Genomic DNA, 22,640 nt, shown 5'->3' on the forward strand with positions numbered 1-22,640 from the left:
GTACAAAGATTCTTACGTGGATTTTATCGCACACACACACACGGGGGGTGGGGATTTTGTCATGCCTGCGGTCCTGAGTGGAATACGCTTTGCAGTTAATGTACACGGGTAGTGCGTGCGTGAAGTAAATTGTGAGGTAACTTGTTCGATACACAGGCATGCAAGCAAAGAAGCAACATGAGACGGAATGCTTACCTGTTGCGTTAGTGGTGGACTGGTTGTTGTTGGTACGGGCAGGAGCGCGAGTGAGACACTGACGCTTTGCATTGCAGCTTCCAGAAAGTGAAAGTGATGGTCGTTTTGTTCGTGGCATGTTGTTTGATGTATGTAGTAATTGTGTCGAATCGATGCGTAGGCTACTGTTACTAAGGTGGAGTGTTCGCCTCAACCCTCATTCGCCTGTCCATGCAAAGGACAGTAGCCAGATGGGGAGGGGCCTGAGGTGGTGTGTGTGGAGCAGATCAACACACACACACACACACGCGGCGCCAAATTGTATAGGGCACTCTTTGTTGTGTTGCGGCGGTAGCTAGAGGAAGCATGCCAGTGGGGTAACGGTGAGAACGGTGGCCTGTGATGCAGGTGTCGCTAAGGGGCGGAGGTGTGTGAGGGTGCGAGGTTAATTCACTAATAAATTAATTAATAATCATTAATGTGTCAAATCGAAAAAAGGGCTCCGTCACGCCCTCCATATTCATATGGTCAATGCCTGTGTGAAAAGTGGGAGCGATTGGTGCAGGCAATGAGGAGATAATGAGGAGATAAAATGCGGTCGGACACACACACACTCACAGTCACACACACTCAGACATTCGGTGAATTATAGTTTGATAGTACAAAAAACTATTCTCAACATTTTAAATCGGTGTTTCCCCAAACAGTAGGTCGGCACCCTACATTTACTTTTATTATTATTATTATTTCAAAATAAAATTTAGAAACAAATTAAAATAAATAAATAATAATAAATAAATTCCATAAATTAGAAAACAAATGTTGAAGCAGTAGTGAACATAGCCGATATGCAAGCACACAATGCGTCGCATTGTGACACATTGTGTGCTTGTAGAACTGCAGCTTTGGCTCCCGGGGAAACAAAATATCTCTTTTGGGTCACGGACTAAAAGGTTTGAGAACCACAGTTTCAAATAGTTTGAATACATTTCTCACTGTCTCTCTGGTGGTGAATCTGCACTCACCAATATCACAGCTGCGGCCGAGGAAGCCATCTTGGCACTCACATTGGTACTCATTTGGCTCTGTGTTGGAACAAGTACCTCCATTCTTACAGGGATGGTGGGTACCACAGTAGTTCAGATCTGAGACAGACACACACATAAATAAGTTTCTAAACACAGCGAGGTAACATCTTTGAAAAAAATATTACACTGAAGGAGAACATGGTTCAGAGTCTTGCTGGGATTGGGGGAGCCCAGGTTCGAACTGGGAACCTTGTGGTTCCCCTCCGGCCGATCTCCCTGAGCCACTCCCATCCTGTGTGTGTGTGTGCGTGCGTGCGTGTGTATGTGTGCACGTGGTGAAGCCAGGTCGGCCCAATGTGTAAGTACTGTAGCTTTGGGGTCTGTTGTCTCTGGTGTAGAAGCTGATTATAAAGCCTTGCTTTCTCTAATGATCCCATCCATGGCCACAGACTCCTTTCTCTAATGATCCCGTCCATGTCCACAGACTCCTTTGTGTCGCCACAGCTTTACAGAGCGCTGCTGAATGGAGAGACACAGCCAAGGACCCCACCTAGTTAAGCAGCACCCAACCCAGCCCAGCTCACATTCACTTTACCCAAGGCTATCGCCTTTCCTCCCTTCACAAAGCATCACCCGTGGGCCCTCGTGTACCTGCGAGATCCCAGCTCCCACACTGTGGCAGAGGGAGGGGGACGCTGGGTGTAGAGTGGAGAAATATCCCTCCTGTAACATTGTGGGAAAGGCTGAATGAACAGTCCCACAGAAGTAATGGAGGAGCCCCGAGGGATACGTGGGACTTATCTTATAGAAAGGATCAGTAGGCTCTGACTGGTGAGGGGTGTGAAGAACCACACCTAACGAACCAATATACAAACAATGACGCACATGCACAAACACATGCACAGTTGCACACATACTTAGATGAGTAAGAAGGGGATGGACAGACGGATGATGGACCAACATTGTCATTCAATGACACCCGCACACATTTAACCCATTTTGGGGCGGGAACCCCTTTTGGTGTTAGCATTATGTTATGCTTTAGCTATTGAAAAATAGCAGATCTACAAGCTCATAGCGCGCCACCAAGTGGCGCACTACGAGCTTGTAGGTCTGCTATTTTTGAAAAATCGAAAAACAACTGACATAGAAACATAGCTTTTTCAGAAAACTGTCAGGACATAGAAGACATTTTTAGAATCTGATCTCAGGTCAAAATGGGTTAAGTATGAACTCAGGCTTTAGAGGCCTAGTTAGGGTGAAAAGCAAATAATCATGTTGAATTTACCTTTATCACATAACAGCCCTCCCCAGTTGACGTCGCACACACACTGCCAGGGTTCACTGCAGCTCCCGTACACACATCCAGGAAAGGTCACGCACTGGTCACACAGATGACCCTGCCAGCCATAGTGACACCTGGCAGTGGGGAGAGAGAGAAAGCAGGAAGTCATGTTCATTGTGATATTATAGTGTAATGGCTCCCAAATGGTGTGCCGGGGCACACTGGTGTACTGTGAGACGCATGATTCAATAGTATGTCCATATCTAACCATGGTTATCTAACCAGCTCAGTGGCCTTGTGGTTAGAGTGTCCGCCCTGAGACTGGGAGGTGGGGGTTCAATCCCCGGCCGGGTCATACCAAAGACTCTAAAAATGGGAACCAGTGCCTCCCTGCTTGACACTCAGCATCAAGGGTTGGATTGGGGGTAAGTCCCTGCGACATACTAGCGTCATGTCCAGGGGGTGTACTTGTACATCAAGCTGCCTCATGCTACAGAAACAGGAGATAGGCTCCTGCCCTATGGGCCTCATTGCTCGGCAAGGCTACTACTTATATCTAACCATGGTAATGCCCCAGCTGCCTCTGATTGGCCTACCAACACCAGACTTTCCTCCGAGGTGGATATTCTGGTGACACGTCTCAGAGACCTGATACTGTGCCTGCAGCACTGATTAATGTCATGTGTATGTGTTATGAGTCTTGATGACAAAGTCAACAGTATGTATATCCATAGGCAAGCAAAACAAACTTGAAACATATGGCATATTGTTGTTGCACAGCCGCTAATGCTATTTATTTGTTAAGTATTTTTGTTGTTTTACTGATGGCGGTATATAATAACACCTGACGAGGGCATAAATAAATATGGATTGGAGACGAACACACAATAATCAACACGAACACAGTATTTATTAGAACACCCAAATCAAATCAAATTACATCTAGCCACAAAATATCACAGGATCTACTGAATGCGAAGCGGGTACTAGGTGTGTTGTAGACTCAATATGTCAGTATGTCACCTCCTCCTTCACATTCAATAGATCCTGTGATTTTTTGTGGATGTAATTTTATGGGGTCTAGTGGGACTATAGTAAATAATAAAAAATAAATCGCTATAACATTTTGTAAAAAGAAAATACATATTTAGCCCCATGTTCGAATGCCTCGAATGCACCCCTGTCAAAAATAGCTAAAATTGCACAAAAAAAAGAAAGCAGCAAATGAAAAAAATGAACACTCATCTTTTACTTTCTCTAATAACAACCAAAGTTGTCCAAGTTGTCCTTTAACGTGTCCGTTGGTGTGCCATGTCCTCAAGATGTTTTGAAAACCACTGCTACAGTGATTCATTTGGTTCTGTCAGCACATTGTCTTAATTGTCAAAGTGACGCTAAGTCAGACTCACTTGCATTCTCCAGGAACATTACAGGACCCATGGACTTGGTGGCAACCTTGTCTGCACACCGCTGTGAACACACACACACACACACACACACACACACACACACACACACACACACACACACACACACACACACACACACACACACACACACACACACACACACACACACACAAACATTTTAGTTCTTTATTTGATTCTACAAATTACAATTAATATTACAAGGGAACAAATATAACGGGGGTTTACAGTTCATGTTCACTTAAGGATACACATGGCACCTCCTCCTCCACACAGACAAGCTGCCTATAACACTTATACTATTATCTACTGTAACATAAATTGCCCAGTTTGGGACATAAACTTGACCTTGACCTTAAACTAACATTTGGCTGAGCAGGAGTAAAGGAGGGACCCCCTACTCATTTGTCACACTTCCTGTGTCTCCCCGGTCCAATCACCAACCTGCTGAGGAGGAATTCAGATGGGCTTAACAGGAAGTGAGACAAGGGCGGGATTTCGAATGTCTATAGGATGCCAGCGCAGCGGCCCAGACGTCCTTCACGGTTTCCAAGGTTTCCTTTCTAGCTTTTCTCATTTACTGTAGTCTCACCTTCGCAACACACCATCAGTTCAGCAAAGTGATGAGCAAAGCTAATTTAAGCAAGAAAATAGCCAACCTACAAGCTCACAGCGTGTTGCATCCGCAATGCGCTGCATCCATTGTGAGCATGTTAGCATGCTATTTTTGGCACCATAAATTAGGCTTCAGAAACTCAGAGGGAGAGAGTCATTGCAGGGAACTTCAGTAAAAGTATTGTTGGTTACAGTCTACTCATGTACATGTGGAAGTGGTTATTGTGACCTACTATGTATGATGTATACAATCATTTGATCTACTGTATGTAGATCTATGTTAATTAACACATAGTAGGCCATTGCCGAATAACCTCATATAAATGAAGTGGCCACACCGGTAACTGACCAGATGAGTCAACCACATGGTCACAACATCTCCTGGTTTGGTTGGGCCTGGTGACCTGTGTTGTGGGTCCTTCTTCACCTCACCTCTCTGTGCTCAGTTTCTCTTCGCTAGAAAATGAAGCAAAAACTGTCTGAATTCATTTTTGAGCTACATTATCACATTATCTCACCCTCACTGCACTCTGGACCAGTCCAGCCCTCCTTGCAGACCTTAGAACCATTGGGATCACAGCCAAAGTGCCCAAAGAAGTCATCGCGTGACCTGCAGAACTTGTTGCAGAAGGGTCCGTAGTAGTTGAAGTCGCAGCGGAAGCGCAGCCGGTAGTCCAGGCTCAGAATGCGGCCGTGGTGACGGTATGACTGCCACTCCTCACTAGGATTCAGCATGGAGGAGAGGAGAACACGCTCTATCAGCTGGTCTATGGGACGGGGAAAGAGATTTGGATCAAATATTATTATTGTGCAATATATAATAATAATAATAATAATAATAATAATAATAAAATGTATTTATGAAAAAAAGTGTTACAAGATGAAATATATATACAGTATGACCACAATGGAATCAAGTCCCCAGGACGCTTTTGTGTTATCCTTTTAACCTAAATGTCTGACTAATAAAGTATTCAATCAAAAACAATAAAACATCCATGAGGATAAACAACAAAAGTCAATTAGAATTTGATAGTAAAATAACAATAACTGTTAAAGATTATAGTGACTTTGCTAGCCTTAAATCATCGAGGGCATTCGATTGGGTCACAAAAGCCTGATCACACACGGTGAGGAGGCAAGACATGGGAACAACGAAGAGAGCCCTACTGGAGTATCTGAGGCTACACATCAGATCATACGGGACCATCATATCTAAGATGTACTGTAACTGGGAGCCAGGCTTTGCAAGGCTTTAAAATTCATCAGTAAAATCTTAAAATCAACTCTGAAATTCACCGGGAGCCAGTGAAGGGAAGCTAGGATCAGTGTATTACGGTATAATAGGCTAACCTAATTTAGCCTATGATATTATTATAAATTGTGCATTTACATAGCCTTTCACTAATATGCATTACATTCACCAAGTTCAGTATCTTGCTCAAGAAAACTTTGAGGAGCCGTCTCAAACTGGCGACCTTCCGTTTTCAAGACCGGTCTACAATACCTCCTGAGCCACTGCTGCCCCAGTTGGCAGGGACAACAACTGAAAGTGTGGAAGAACACGCTGTAGGTGTGTGCGTGCGTGCGTGCGTGCGTGCGTGCGTGCGTGCGTGCATGCATGGACACCGTGACAATATTGAGAGGACTGCGTATAGAACCAGATTTAAGTGAGTGTGAGACTGAGCACAGACTGGACATGTTTTTGGACAGCCCATCTCCCGACGCTGAGGGCAGAGAGGGAGAAGGACTAGCTCTCCACCCCGGAAATCGAAACGAGGACATTATGGTAATGGTCGATGCACCATTCAGCCAGCTACTAGCGCTCTTCAGGTTTGAATCTGGTAAAAAACAAAAATAGGGTGTGTGTGTGTGTGTGTGTGTGTGTGTGTGTGTGTGTGCAGACAAAAGATGGGACACGGTATAGAGAGGGCCAGCAGTATATATTGTACTGGGCTGGGGCCAGTCCTGGGTCATGGCCGGGCTGACTGCTGGGGGGCTCCTGACCCCTAGGGGGATTTCCCAGAGGGGCTGTCATCTCCAACTCACTTATAATCCTCTCCAACAGGGTATTAACGCACACAAAGCACAGAGAATGTGTGCTTGAGTCTGTGTGCATGTGTCTGTGAGTGTGTGCACGAGTGTGTAAGAGGGAGAGGGAGAGAAAGAAAGAAAGATAAAAGGGCTTTGTGTCTGTGTGCGTGCATGTGTGCGTGCATGTGTGCTTGCGTGCGTGTGCCCGTGCGTGCGTGCGCGCCTGCGTGCGTGCATATGTGTCTGTGCGTTCATATAAGTGCGTGCATGTGTGTGTATTTAAGCGATGGGGAGATGGAGGGAGAGATTTGTAGATAGCTGTGCATACAGGGTAGCCTTGTTGCAGGCCAATAGAGAAGTGGAGAGAGGGAGGGGGTATTCTGTATGAGAGAGAAACAGAGAGGAAGGGAGGGAGCTATTAGCACACACATACACACACACACACACGCGCGCGCACGCACACGCGCACGCGCACGCACACGCACACGCACAAACACACACATAACAAACCTCCTGATGGAGAGATGAGATCATCACGGTTTGAAAGAATGAAAACAGGGGCATATATTGGCGAGGGCATGTGTGTATTTTGTGTGCACATGCACACGCCGAAGAGAATGGCTGGGCAAAAGGGGAGAGAGAGAGGGGGGGGGGGGTGGGGGGGGGGATGGAACCCCCCCCATCGGCTCCTTGTCTGTTAGCTGCTGGCTTCAGCCACAGCTTTTGTCTGCAACTCCTGAGTGCACGACAATTGCTGCAGCTTTTGGGTTTTTCATTATTTTATTACTCGGAAAGAGTCAAAGGCTAATGTCATCACCAGAAGTGGGTTCCTCTGCCAGAACAGCACAAATAGGGTAAGCTGGGGCTGAGTAGAAATGGACCACATTACCCATCAGCAAAACTGCACAGGCAAGGGGTGTAAGAGTCTATGATTTCCTCTGTAATGTGGTTAGATAAGGCCGGGGCTCCACTGCAGCCATCGGGCGTCTGTCAGCGTTGCTTCACCGTCGGCGTCAGGGAATGTTCCCTTTTTAATCATTGACTGCGGATGTGTTCGATGACGGCGTCCAAACTCAAAAGTTGCCCGGTTAATTTTTTTACGCCATCACACCGTCGTCCAGACGGTCCAGTCATGTAATATATAATTATAAAATATGATTAAATGTAATTCCATTGTATAATTAAATACAGCTTGGATGAATGCTTGTAATGATTGATTGGAATCACACACAATAAACGTTGCTCTCAAGAATGTTTTTGAAAATATTTGAACCGAGAAATAGATGATGCAGTAATAGCAAATTGATTGTATTTGATCAACACTTCAACTAAGCGTTTTGTTGTTACTTTTGAGTCAATGTATTCATTTATTTATTAAGTAGTCGTGTAATAAGCGGGATAATAAACGGGTGGGTGTCATTATTGCCCGTCTTGATAATGACCGCCGACCTGCTTCGTGTTGGCTATTTGTTCACATCATTCGCAACAGAAGAGTGACTATGTCCCAACAATCCTGGCATATTTTCTTTGCGACTGTAGGTCGCAGTTTACTATGAAAACCTGCATCTCCTGTCAGTCAGTTAGTCAGGCAGTCACGCCTCGTGACACGCTCCAGAATTAATTCCATATGTTGATCTGACCTCCTCAAACCCTGTATACACTCAAGACAATTTACAATTTACAATTTAGGCATTTAGCAGACGCTCTTAATCCAGAGCGACTTACATTAAGCAAGAACAAAAAGCATGGGAATACATCACAAAAAAGCATTTATCATGAAACATGATAAATGCTTTTTTGTGATGTATTCCCATGCTTTTTGACACATTCCATATACGTATGTCCAGTAGGCAGCAGGGAACACCAGCAGCGCCACCGCCAGAGTCTCATGGAGGACGCGGTCACGTAGATAGGTCTACTTTTACACATACAGTAAATCCATGAATGTTGCTGACACGCCGTTTTCCAAAGGTTTCTAGGTTTGGGAAGAGGAAATCTCTAAAGAAAAACAGCTTTGCTTCTCATAATTAATTAAGAAAGTAATTTCCAGAGCCAGATATTTCCATCTACCAAACATTATGCTGAAGACTTCCTCTTTTTTAATATATTCTATTAGGAGAGAATATAAATATGGTGAGCTAGCAGCGCTTTTGAATATATTGTTGACATGATATTTTATAGAACTTGTTCCTTTATTGCAAATTATTTGTCAAAAATCACTTAAACTTCCTCACTTTATTGCTGTATTGGAGAGAGAGAGGGGGGGGGGCTCAAGGATGGGGAACATTAATGAAAAGCACTCAGCAACACAGATAGGCTTAAGGAATCTGACATAAGAAGCTGTTTCTTATTTCAGCTTCCTTGGCGTTAACGAACACATCAGAATTGCGTGCACACACAGGGTAGTGTGACACAGAATGTGTCTGGAGGTTGTGAGAACACTTACATCTCCTTGGCCTCTGGTGAGACTCCCACATCTTGGTGTTATTGAGTGAAGTGTTATTTTTGTTAGAGGCAGATTGTCAGGAGAAAGCAAGCCCCTTTCTGACTCCATCACATGACCTCAGGCCATAGATCAATACATCAGCAGGATGGGCGTGAGTGTGCACATGCACCGGTGTTTGCTCTAGATTCAACGCACATGGGAAATTCAGGCCATTTTTAATTGTTTGTTTTAAAATCTTTGCTAAAACCACCTTCTGTGGTTTGGCGTCAATTAAAATTGATTTATAAATGTCAATTGGTATACTATAAACAGATTAATTCTAATTAGTGGCCCCATTATAATGTGTGGTTTATGGGGGAAATAACCTGGACAATAAATGCAATAAAACTTTAGTTAACTTTCCTAACAGTAGCATAGTGGCTTCCATTTTCTGAGAATATTTATATGAATTATTTTAAGCCTGGATCCACTACATCCAGGCTCCTGGTGGATATTTGAAAACCGTAAAAAAGGGTATTTATTCATATTTAGGGGCTCTAGCGCCTCCTATATACAGGTGTAATGTTCGTCTTGATCTAGATAAACATTAAAAACGCCATTGACAATGGACAGAGTTAAATGTTTGTTTTGTCACTAACACAAACATTAAATACCATTAACAAACAATGAACAGAGTTTAATGTTTGTTTTGTCTGTCACTGAGCAAATCATATGATGTTATGTTATGATATCGCGATGATGTAAGATGATAAGGTTTGGTAAAGCGCCCCTCAGTTCACACGGGTGTGATTTTTCAAATATATATACAGCCTATTTTTTTCCTTCATATTCCACCTTACTCCTTCACTCCTTCCTTGGTGCCCTCGGGCTCAGTCTAAGTACACTGTCAAACCTTCAGTGCTGATGTATCCAATTGTAACTCGGAGAGTGTACGAAATGTGACATATGTAAAACAGTGTAATATTATGTAAATTAACAGGCAAGGATTTGACAGTGTAGGGAGTCGGTACTGAAAATCAGGAAGAAAAGCAAAGAGACAGGAGATGAATAGTATAGACTAGAGATACTGAGCCACTTCGTTATTGAATTAAAAAAAAGTTTCTCAAATTTCTAGACACACACACATCAGATAGAACGTTTTTTGTATGTCCAGCTTTGAGGGTGCGTGTAATCAAAAACGTTGTCCTAACACAAACATGAAATGCCATTGATAATGAATGGCCAGTTTTGAGTGTTTGTGTAAACACAAACATTGAAGACGAAGGTGAGGACGCAAATTCTAATTGGCCGGAATGAGATGATGTATGATTATGTATGATGATAAGAGCGCCTCACTTCACACGGGTGTGATTTTGTCACTTGCTGAAGGTCATAGATATTTAAAGCTGTTTCCAATGACTATCTCCCTCGTGCTCTCTCGCTCTCTCAATTTCTTTGTTACAAAAGCTACATTGGGGTTCTGTAATCCTCTCTGATTAGGAACCAGGCCCGTTAAGTCCAGTCACGACTGGTCCAGGATGCCGGTGTTTGGGTTGAGCTAAGCTGGGCCTAGTGAAAGGCTTTAGGCCCAGGGACGGTCTCATGAGCTCAGGGAGAGAACCACAGATAATGAAAAGAAGACATTAAGAGCAGTCCTGGAGGACATAGGTAACTAGCTAGGAGAAGAGAGGAGAGGAGAGGAGAGGAGAGGAGGGAAGAGACTGTGGACCTCTGATTTGGTTCCCAATTGTCATTATCTCTCCAGTCATCTTTTGGACTGCTGTCCTTTCACTGGTTAGCAAGGAAAGTAGGGGAATGATAGAGGGATGATAGGATGAAAGAGAAGAAAGGGAAGGGAATTACAGGAATGAGGAAAAGACGAGAGCATCAGTGTGTGTGTGTGTGTGTGTGTGTGTGTGTGTGTGTGCATGCATAGTATTGATGTCTTTTTTTATAGAATGCAGCTCACATTCCACCTGTCACGGATCTCGGAGCTTCTGATTATGAGCATGAACAACATGGGGAAGAGCAGGAAATTAAAGGGTCTGGAAGAGAGACCTTTTAACCTTGCATGCACACACACACACACACAGACGCACGCACGCACGCACGCACAGAGAGAGACATAATCTCAACATGCAGAACCACACATTTTAGAATGCCATGTTTCCACCAACCTCTTATTCACGAAACTCAGATAAAGTGATGAAGTGACTCATGGTCATATGCAGACACAGGATAAACAAACGCACACGCATGCACTTCTTCCTGCCTCTCTCTCTCTCTCTCTCTCTCTCTCTCTCTCTCTCTCTCTCTTCCTCCCTCCCTCCCTCCCTCTCTCTCCGTCACACTCTCTGTGGGAAAATATGGAATTCTCAAGCACAATTTAGTCTCTCTTCGACATTCCTGTCTATGCATGCACAGAGAGTCAGCCATGCATGCATGCACGCACGCACTCACGCGCGCGCACACACACACACACACACACACACACACACACACACACACACACACACACACACACACTTTTTTTTAACCATTTATTTATGTCCAGACAAAGGAGATGCATACAAAGACACAAATAGTAAAGGTGCAGTAGAGTTACACTTACAAAATCATGGCCTGTGTTTTCATGGTACAATAGGCATGTCACTCAGCATCGATCTATGGGTAGGCTATAAGTAGCAGTGTCTCCGGCTGCCAATTATAGCAGAGACACTACAATACTTTGCCAGCCTTTTTGGGCATCCCAAGTTTCTGGAACCCTCTAACAACCAGTCTGTGGGTATGCCCTAAAACAATAGCCCAGCTCTTAGATGGTATTTAGAAGTGGTATTTAATGACCATGGTCATAAAGGCTTCCTCTAGGCTGTATCTCTAATACAGACCCTTCCAACATCTGGTGTATTCGCTGTCAGAGATGTAAATATGTCTGGGTGATCACAGTGTTGAAACATGGATGGAATGACACAGGAATGTTTGTACTGTACATTCTCAGTCTCACTGAGGATGCATGATATTTTGATATGTCCTTTGCTATGAGTTCCACTATTCTATCATGGCGTGCTATGTACATCCCTTTGTATGCATAACATCCATTCAAGATGTGTGACAGTGTTTCAGTGTTTCACGCACGCACACACACGCACGCACACACACACGCAACACACACACACACACACACACACACACACACACACACACACACACACACACACACACACAGCAGCTTTACCTGATTCTGATGTCTCGTTGTCGTAGTCCAAAGCGTCCAACACCAGAGAGAAGGATTTCTGTGGAGAAAACAGAAGCAGGAATTTAGAGACACTTATTTAATCTTTTAAGAAATATGACACAGAGCAAAGAGAAAATCTATATTATCTCGACTGAATAGTACAGCATTGCAGCAAATAAACAAGCCATAGTTTATTTATTTTATTTTTTGTACACCACATGAACAACCAAAACAACAACCACTCAACCATCTTCCCACAAGCCATAGCGGGGGCAGAGTATGAAAATTCCAGAAGGAAGCGAGTAAAACAAACAAACAAACAAATAAATGGTTAAAATAAAATAGCACTCCTGGACCCTTAGGTTCTCAATGCGACTCGTTGTCTACAATTCATTGCGAATGTTCTCCCCAGAATAGGCATGCTGGGGTAAGGGTTTAAGTGATTACGGTGCTTGAAGGTACTGCGCACCACTGTGCCCCTATGTCCTCCTATGTCCTTGTGCTTGGCATATTCATTCTTATCTGGGAGCTAGAGAAAACAACAACAGAGACTAAGGCCTTTGAATTTACACATATGTCACACAACTCAGGAGAGATAACAGACAACAGGTGTTTCTTTAGTGCCTCTTTTGTTAATTCTGTCTTTACTGTACAGTTGCAATGAATAATTCAGAGCCAATAACTCTCTTCCCCCCCCCCCCCCCTCTCTCTTCTCTATTCCCTTCACTTGATTCCTCCTTCCATGAAACACACCGGCGCTTGCCATGCAAATCACCCTCTGCTGAGCATTGTGGGTAGGGTTCTCCTAAAGGGTGACATGGATGTGTAGTCACGCCTCCGCTCTGAGAGTACACGGCAGAGGGGATGAGTGGAGTGAAGGTTGGGGGGTTGATGTGCACATGAGGTGCTATGGTAAATAATAAATATGGAAGGAGGTCTTCAGTCAAAGGCACAGAGAAGAGACATGGTGCACAATGCACATGAGACAATGGCAGGTAGTGGGGTGGGAAAGAAAACAGTTTAAAATACAGCTCATGGGGTGAAAATTGGCACGGAAGCATAACTACATGGCAAAAACTATGCTAGCTAGAAGAGGTGAGTAGTGGGTAATTATGAGAACAGAAGGACCAAGACAAAAGCATTGAGAGATGTACCCATGAAGCAGGTATGGTTGTTGCAAAAAAATGTATACTGATAAATCTCCATGTTTCAAGAGATGGCTCAACGAGATGCTCTCCATTGCTAAACTGGAATAGATTTGTCATGACGGACAAAATAAAATACACAAGCTAAGTTCCAAAAAATGTGGATGCCATTCCTTGCAGTACTTGACAATAGTTGATGCATCTTTCATAACAATACCCCTGCTCTCTGATGGCCATTGATCCCACCCATATGTCCCCTTGTTTTGAGTGGAGGAACAGCAATGTCCCTATGTCAAGGACTCAGGTACCTGTATGTCCCTAAATGCTGCTAAATGCTAATTTCCCCACACAGTAACTCTGTCATTTCTCGACCGTTTCGGACACGGGACGGCTCGCCGGAACCGGGGAGGCACCCTGGGTCCGTTTCTGTGGGTCTGGAAGGACTAAGCGGGGACCCCCACACAGAGTTGCACCACTCAGTTCACACGGGGGTGATTTTTGTTTTGTGTGTGTGCGTGCGTCTGATTGTTTCTTGTACAGTATGTAGTGTTAAGCTTACCTTTCTGTCATTTGATGTCTTTAAATAAAGTATGTAAAAAAAAACAATAGAGACGTTGGAAGAATGACATGAGAGGTGAAAAAATAACAGTGGGAACTGTGTGAGGAAGAAGAAGAAAGATCAAGACGTCAGAGTGAGGTGAAGAAGCCACAAGCAAAATGTGAGTTTAAAGTGAGGTTATAAGAAAAGATAGGAAGGAAGTAGAATTGCATGTAATGGGGTAGGGTTGAGGGTTGGTCGGTGTATCTGTCTGTCTGTGTCCGGAGCTAACACAGTTAGGTTTGTTTACAGAGTGGTAACTGTCATTAAGCTACAACATAGGCAGCGTCATCATTATACCGCATTATTAACTAGAAAAAAAATTGCATTTGTTTTTATGCATTTGTTTGCATTAAACTTCATCAAACTTAGCTTTAAAATGGAGGAGAAACCAAACTGTACATATTGTCTATCACTCCTTGAACCATAGCAAGGTCAGTTGACTATTGGATTGGATATGATGCTCTGTCCACCACTACAAAATGCTCACGCAGCATTACCTCACTGTTGGCCTGCTCCCAGAATTGAGATCCCTCTTACCCTTATCATCTTTCTTATCACCCCTCCCTACTAGCTCCCTTTTTCACTCTTACTCTTACTCAACCCCCCGATCTCTCTTTCCTTCCCAGTCTCATTTCTACCTCCACCCTCAGTGAGCTGCCATTGTGGCAGCAGCAGCTTAAAACTCATGGGAGGTCCAGAGCCTTTCTTTTTGCTTTTGTTCTCTCACACGAGTCACACCCACTTAGTATCCACACCACCAGGTGAGTCATACGTTGCAGGAAGGGTGGATTTGCACCCCACTCTGTTATTAAGGTGGAGGATGTGGTGGGGGGGGTTGAACTAGCCATGGTTACAGATCAAAACCACATCAATACTTTACATAAGATTCAGATTACACATGCACGAAATCTCCAAAGTCCTTCCTGACAATATTTCCAAAACACACACACACACGCACACGCACACACATACGCGCACACACACACACACACACACACACACACACACACACGCGCGCGCGCGCGCGCGCGCTCGCGCTCGCACGCACGAATCATAGCAACTTGCTTGCAATCACACAAACAGTAAGATGAACTCAAAACATGTTGATGAACACACATTGTCCTTTCTCAGGTCTCCACCCAGAACGTCTGGCTACCGAGACCAGATACTAGGCTGCCCAGGACAAAACAACACCGACGCACAGGGAAACCCAACAGTAAACAACACTAAGCCCAGGCTGATAAGATCGCTGTCAACAATGATGTGATATTTTTATCTCTTTACTGAAGACTACCTTCGAGAACAGCTAAAGAGATGATGACGGATGCCGGATGATGACGTGGTGGGAAGAATGTGTGTGTGTGTGTGTGTGTGTGTGTGTGTGTGTGTGTGTGTGTGTGTGTGTGTGTGTGTGTGTGTGTGTGTGTGTGTGTGTGTGTGTGTATGTGTGTGTGTGTGTGTGTGTGTGTGTGTGTGTGTGTGTGCCTGCGTCTGTGCCTGCCTGTGTGCCTGCCTGCATGCCTGCCTGCCTGCCTGCGTACGTGCGTGCATGTTTCACCAGCCTAACATTAGCAACAAATTGTTCAAGTCCGTCTTCGGGAAGGACCTGTCCTAAACTATTAGGAGCAGTGAGCATCCACTGAGCAGAGCGCAGGAAGCAACTCGCCAACTCACAGTTCTAAGGCCAATCCCTTGCTCAAGGGCACAGTATGTACCGATGTTAAGATGCATGTCTTTTGTTTTTTGACGAAATGGCAGCAACCCAGAGGAAACCCATGTGAACACTGGAAGAACATGCAAACTCCACAGTCGGGTTTGAACCCAGGACCTTACTTGCTCTGAGGCAACAGTTAACCACAGAGCCACACGGCCATTTCTCTCCACGGGCCGGGCCCACATATAAATTACAGAAACATAATCAAGTACATCTGTCAAACGCTGAACCGAAATACTGCTGTGGTCAGGAGGTTCAGCGGATGTATAGCAAGAAACTGTTCTGAGATTTCTCCTCCACATCTATGGAATGTCAAGAATCTCCACTTGCAAAACTATTGCCCCAATTCCCCACGATTGTTCTCTCAACAACATCTAAGGCTGATGGGTCTGTGGGTTCACTGAGACTGCCTCCTACAGAAACAACAGATCGCCACGCCACATTATCTCATGCAATGATGTCTGCCGTGACAGTGCTGCTCATATTATGTCTGGGCCTGACAGGGTGTAGCCTGGGGACATGACCCCCGCCCAAAAAAATACCCAAGTCATCAAACAGCGAGGAAATTAAGAAGTCTTTAATCATCGCCTCTGGCTGTGAGCTGTCTGATTGCCTGGCCCTGTCCGTTGCATGTCTCACACCAGCATGCTGACAATTACATGTAATTGCAACAGCAGGTCGCATTTACTATGAAATCGTGCATTTCCCGTTTGGTTGGTTGGTTGGTCACCCCAGGCATGACCATATATGGTCATGCCTCGTGACATTACATGACATCATCAAGGATGGAGATCAAGATGTCATCAATATTAAGCCCATACATGGGAATGCCCATATATGGAGATCCCTGATGTCATCAATATTGGCCAGCAACTCTACAACTGACCTCAAACCTCAAACCCTTAGATCTCCATATATATGGATCTGTTCTGACATTCCATATTTGATGTCCTCTTTGATGTCTCCCTTTTGATACCTGTCCATTTAAACACTAGATGGGCCTGCCCAAAAGTTATTAGTGCAGCCAAGCCTGGCAGCCGACAAAAACTAGAGTTCTCAACAGGCCTGAAAATTAAGGCCATCAAACCCTGTACACAGTCTGCTGTCACCTAGGCGAATGTGTGCACGTGACCTCGCCCTACACTTAGATCTCCATATATGGAGCTGACCTGTTTTTCCTGTCTACACCAAATAGCCAAATACAAGCTCACAACTTGAGCTAGATCTGCTATGTTTGGCTAATGTTCGGCACACTTGAAAGTGGTTCAAGTGGTTCAAATGGACGACCCTGTATTTGAGTTAAATTCACTCCAGATCTTTCGATGTATATTTTGCCCCCATCCCTGCCCATGCCCCTTGTTCTCCACTGCCATCCCCTCCCTCCATCGCTCTCTCTCTCAGACATGGGCAGGGTAGGATATCCCGGCTAAGCCAGGCTGTACAAACACAGCTCTACGACAGGAAGGACTCCCAGCCCTGAGAGAGGAATTTCCCCTCAGAGCTCCCTCTCTCACACACATGCACACAGGCACATGCGCACGCACATGCGCACGCACGCACACACACACACACACACACACACACACACACACACACACACACACACACACACACACACACACACACACACACACACACACACACACACACACACACACACACACACACATTTCAAACGTACACAAGCATTCAGTTATAAAGTATAGTTCCTAATTGTTTTTCCCTATAGGACCCCATTACTCACTGATGATAAAATGTATGGTCCTGATGTAGTGACCATTGTAGGCGAGGCGGGCAAATAAATCGCACATAATGTGTTTGTCAAACACAGTGCCCATTATTTTAAGTGAAAACAGAACTTGATGGCAACTTGCTTAAGTAAGTCTACAACAGATAAGCATCTGGAGGATAGGACTAATCTATGAACCAATGCATGAAACCAAACTCATTTCATACTGTACATCCTTTCCCATTATGCTCATATTCTCAACCTTTTTCATTTCAAGGATCCCCAGTTTGATTTCCCAATGTACACAGACCACCATTTGATATGATCTCTGGTATCCTCAGTACTCATTTAACCGTCAGAATGTACAAAGGGAACCAAGCGGATCCGTAAGGCTTGCAGGTCCATTTGGTTCCATTTGTTCACTCTCTTGGAGTTACAAACCTGAAAAGCCCCCCCCACATACACACACACACACACACACACACACACACACACACACACACACACACACACACACACACACACACACACACACACACACACACACACACACACACACACACACACACACACACACAGTCACACACTATGCTGTGAGAACTAGTAACATACTGTACATAAACAACATAAACTAGAAATAAAGTCTGTGTCTAATCAACTGATCAACCTAATGCACTGAAGCTTAGATGCACATCCTCATATACTCACACAACAACAATATTGTATGGATACATGCAAATGGATAATCTAATTAACGGTTAACCAATGAACATCACACACAATCTAATTAGCATTTTTCAAAAGCGTGCCTGGTCCAATCACTTTTAATATTCATCCTGGGTTTTCTGCCCACAGGCATTATCATCACACACACATGTCCATGTTCAACTCACATTGTTCACAGACAGACAGACAGACAGACAGACACACACGCACGCACGCACGCACGCGTGCATCACATACACGCGCGCATGCACACAACACACACACACACACACAACCGCACAACCGCACACACACACACACACACACACACACACACACACACACACACACACACACACACACACACACACACACACACACACACACACACACACACAAAATGCCGTTGTCATGACAGCAGTGGTGCCTAAGCTGGAAGGACTGGTTGACACCTCACCTGCACTAATTAGTAGGTAACCATGGTAACAATGCTACTACTATACCAGTGGCAACACTCTGGTTTTATGCTTATTTACCAAATAAATTATTATCTTTGTACGCAGCTTATTATTACTTCACTGTTGTTTTCCATCCAGGCACCCCCCCCCCACCACACACACACACACACACACACACACACACACACACACACACACACACACACACACACACACACACACACACACACACACCACCACGATATATCCTATGTAGACTTTTATTTTATTTTATATTCTTTATCTATTATGTCTATGCTGCAAAAGTAATTGCCCTCCAGCGACAAATAAAGTTGAAAGTTGAAGTTGACATCATCTCAGTGTTTTCATGTTAGCACAATGAGGGAGGAGAGAGAGAAGACCTCATGGACAATGGTGGCAGTCAAAGACTGCGGTTATAAATTCATTCATGTCAGATTCTGTCATTTCTCACTCCACTGAGGAAAGGAACACAATACTGTGTGTAGCCTCAGGTCGAAGGGATCTAAAGTTCACCAGTACAGGGAAACCTGGTATCAACATTACTATAATGACATGCTTCATTGATCATGGTTTACAATCAACAAAGGAAACATCAATGTCTTTGATCTGAAGAGTGGAGGCAGAAGAGAGTGAGAGACAATGAGAGAGTAGCGAGAGAAAGACAGACCACTCAGAGGGCTACACAGTCAAATCCAGAGTGTTCATGTTTAGACCCTTATGGCTGGGTCTGTTGTTATACTCCCAAAGTTTAATAAAAACTCCAGATTGTGCTGTGCAATTTGTCAATTTCATGAGTCATTATGGATGTGGATGGATGGCCAATGTGGAGCCTGGCTTTGCCTTCGGGCAAACACACACACGCACGCACGCACGCACGCACGCACGCACGCACGCACGCACACACACACACACACACACACACACACACACACACACACACACACACACACATCAAATCAGACATGGAACTGGGTGTACCCCCCCTCCCCCCCTGTAGTCTGTGACTCACAGGGTTAATTGGCTTAAACAAAGGTATGTGATTCCAGTCCACATGAAACGCTCTGAAACAACAGTGCACCCCATGTGTGCCGACCCCCGCCCACCCCCCAAATCCATCCAGTCCTCCATCATCTCCTGCCTCAGCTCCCTCCCTCCCTCCCAGGGATGGGCGATACAACTTCAAATACATATCACAATTATTTAAAACTTCTGCCTCGATTACGATTAATGCGCGATTATAAAAATAAAATAGTTAAAATAGCAAATCTACAAGTGCGATGTGATGCAGTGAGCTTGCCTTGTATATGGGCTATTTTCACTATTTTCGTAAGCTGCCATTGTACATTGAAGTATAATACAGGGTTAAATGGTTAAATGAGCAGACTAATCGAAAAATGGTAGATTTGTTTATAGTTATACTGTATATATTTTGTAAACTGCTTCTCGGAAACGAACAAGATTAGGTCGGTTTTTGGTTATAATTATAAATAGTGGTTTTAATACATTTTCAATTAATTGCCCAGCCCCAGCCCCTCCCCCAGTGTGAGTAAGCATATAGAACCCCCCCACTCCTTGCGCATCTCTATGCCACCTGCGCCCCATTCTGAGCTCATCCACTGACTTTACAAACCACCAGTCCCTTCCCTTTGTTTTGCCCTGACCTTCATCTGTCTCTCTCTGTCTCTCTCTCTCTCCATATTGTATTGGATTAAAGCAAAGTCATTTCTCACGACTGAAAACAACCATACTGTGTGATTAGTGAAACAGAGTGAAAGGAGCCCGCCCCTCCCTAGCAATGTTTCCTAACACCATTTGTAAAGTTATGTTTTAGTAATATTGTTCCTGCTGTTCTACAAAGTGCTAACCAGGTGAAGAAATCACAGATAGATTTGATGGAAGATGCTTCTGAATATATTGCTAGTTTGACCACTTAAAATAGCCTAATAAACAAAAATAGTAGATCTTCAAGCAGACGCATTGAGAGCATGTAGATAGGCTACTTTTGCTGCACAACATTCCACTCACGACTGAGAATCCATGCCCTCATCAATAGTCAGCAGAGAGATCTGTGTGACCCTTGTGTCGGTTGTTCTGTCCTATTTCTGTATTATGAAGTCCCATCTCCCGGTCAGTCTAGATAAGAGGGCAACCCCGTCCACCCCACCAAGCCCTGCAGCTTCCGCAGGAAATTACCTCGTCTAGCCACTGGCTGCCAAACATCCACGGTGCAGCGGGAGGCACTATACGATTGAGAAAACAGGGTTGGAGATTGGTAGTGGAAGTGCGTGTATGCGTGCGTGCGTGTCCACTCAAGCAACTGCTTGCGTGTGGGTGCATGTGTGTGTGTGAGTGAGTATAGCAAGGGAGAAATAGAGATAGAGTGGTCAGTGGAAGGCCTCTCATATGTTGTGAAGTGTCTCATTGCTCCTGTGATTTTTTTTTTTTAATACTTTTTGTTGTTACTCCAACTATTGGAGTAACAACAATTGTGCTTTGAAGAGTGAAGCGGCTCACACTTTTTGAGCGGTGCCAACCGCATCCATTACTTGTCTATCTGTCTGTCTGTCTGACTGAGCACCATCCATTGATATTAACTGTGTAGGTCTGGATGTATGAGCATGACCCATTCAACCCAGCAGCCATTACGTGATTGCGGGTATGACAGTACAGTACAGTACAGTACAGTACAGTACAGTACAGTACAGTACAGTACAGTACAGTACAGTACAGTACAGTACAGTACAGTACAGTACAGTACAGTACAGTACAGTACAGTACAGTACAGTACAGTACAGTACAGGGACCCCCGGCGGCCCATGGAACCTGACTGGTTCCCCGGTACCGTTCCTGGGGGTCTGGATGTTGAGCACAGTACAGTACAGTAACTATAACAATAAATGTATACAGGGGTATTTTGGCCGATTACTGGGTGGAGACCACTCCCCCCACTAGTGGTGTAAACTGCCAAGCACTTCCGGGGGAAGCTCTAAGCTGTATGCAATATGGTATGCATAGCATAACAAGCAATGGAGCTGACTTAACGCTACCTCAAAATAGTTGTACCTGAGGGGGCTTTGGAAGAGGCGCTGGCATAACATAATAAGACGGGGAAACAGAGGGGGGGACATGGAAATGGTAGTGATTTCTTGTGTATAACTTTGTAATGCTACTGACAGTGACGTTTGAGCGCAACACTCATGAAAACAGTATTGCATTGTGGGTTTGAGCTGTCAGGCATGCACTTTTTGATGTCAATCAATCAAGTCACCTTAATTCAAGAGGCAGACACGAAGAACAATATTATAATTAATTAATTATATATTTAAATTATATATTTTTTAGGGGCATGTTATGTGGTCTACCTTTTGACTTTGTGATCAACTTTGCGATCTACCTTTTGGGCACCCCTGAGTCCAACAGATTGTGTCCAAAACTCATGTATATCAGAACACATAATCTCTGTGGTCACATAATCATAATGTATGTAGCTTTTTCAGATTCCTTTCTGATTGGCTACAAATTGGCTTTCAAAGTTTGTGAGAGGGGCCCATTTTGCACAAAATGCCACAAACTGTGCACACACACAGCAGGAAGGCCAGGGAAGAACCTCCAGCCTCAGGTTTTGGCCTATATCTCTTGAACTGTAGGTTGTACAATCAAATCGTCCTTTCTCCCTAGATTCCTTGGATAATACAACTGCACATATAGGCCCCAGCCATTTGTGCCAGACTAGACTTTCCCTCATTCAGAGACGAAGAGTTCTTATAATTGTCACAGGGGGGCCCATTGGGCCCAAGCCTCCCAGCCAGCCCCCACATACATGACGTCACTGCCCTCATTTCAGGTTCTTCAAAACACACTTTTTGGTACTTGTCCTACAAGTCTTTCACACACAAATCGATACATATTATCTCTGGAGTCATGTGATCAAGATGTATCAAGTCAGATTTAGCAGATTCCATTCCATTGGCTATGACTGCCCTACAAATGTTGCTGGCCTTGGGTAGGCAATCCAGCATGCACTCCAAGGAGCGCACTTTTCTA

General features: G+C 44.4%; 2 protein-coding genes across 2 annotated transcripts in view; both read right to left on the bottom strand.

Moving 5' to 3' along the window:
• The window catches only part of clasrp (CLK4-associating serine/arginine rich protein), a 108,301-nt gene that overhangs the window by 37,923 nt on the left and 47,738 nt on the right, over positions 1-22,640 (bottom strand). The window lies entirely within an intron of this gene.
• Positions 1-22,640, bottom strand: part of LOC310864126 (uncharacterized protein) — a 62,665-nt gene that overhangs the window by 23,763 nt on the left and 16,262 nt on the right. The window contains exons 3-7 of the mRNA XM_083772698.1: positions 12,224-12,281; positions 5,048-5,296; positions 3,897-3,957; positions 2,491-2,621; positions 1,200-1,319 (exon numbers count right to left, since the gene is read on the bottom strand). Of these exons, the coding sequence (XP_083628824.1) occupies positions 1,200-1,319; positions 2,491-2,621; positions 3,897-3,957; positions 5,048-5,296; positions 12,224-12,281 (619 nt within the window). The remainder of the gene's footprint in view (positions 1-1,199; positions 1,320-2,490; positions 2,622-3,896; positions 3,958-5,047; positions 5,297-12,223; positions 12,282-22,640) is intronic.

This window comes from Protomyctophum parallelum (assembly GCF_964188405.1).
Source record: "Protomyctophum parallelum genome assembly, chromosome: 9".
NCBI lineage: Eukaryota > Metazoa > Chordata > Actinopteri > Myctophiformes > Myctophidae > Protomyctophum > Protomyctophum parallelum.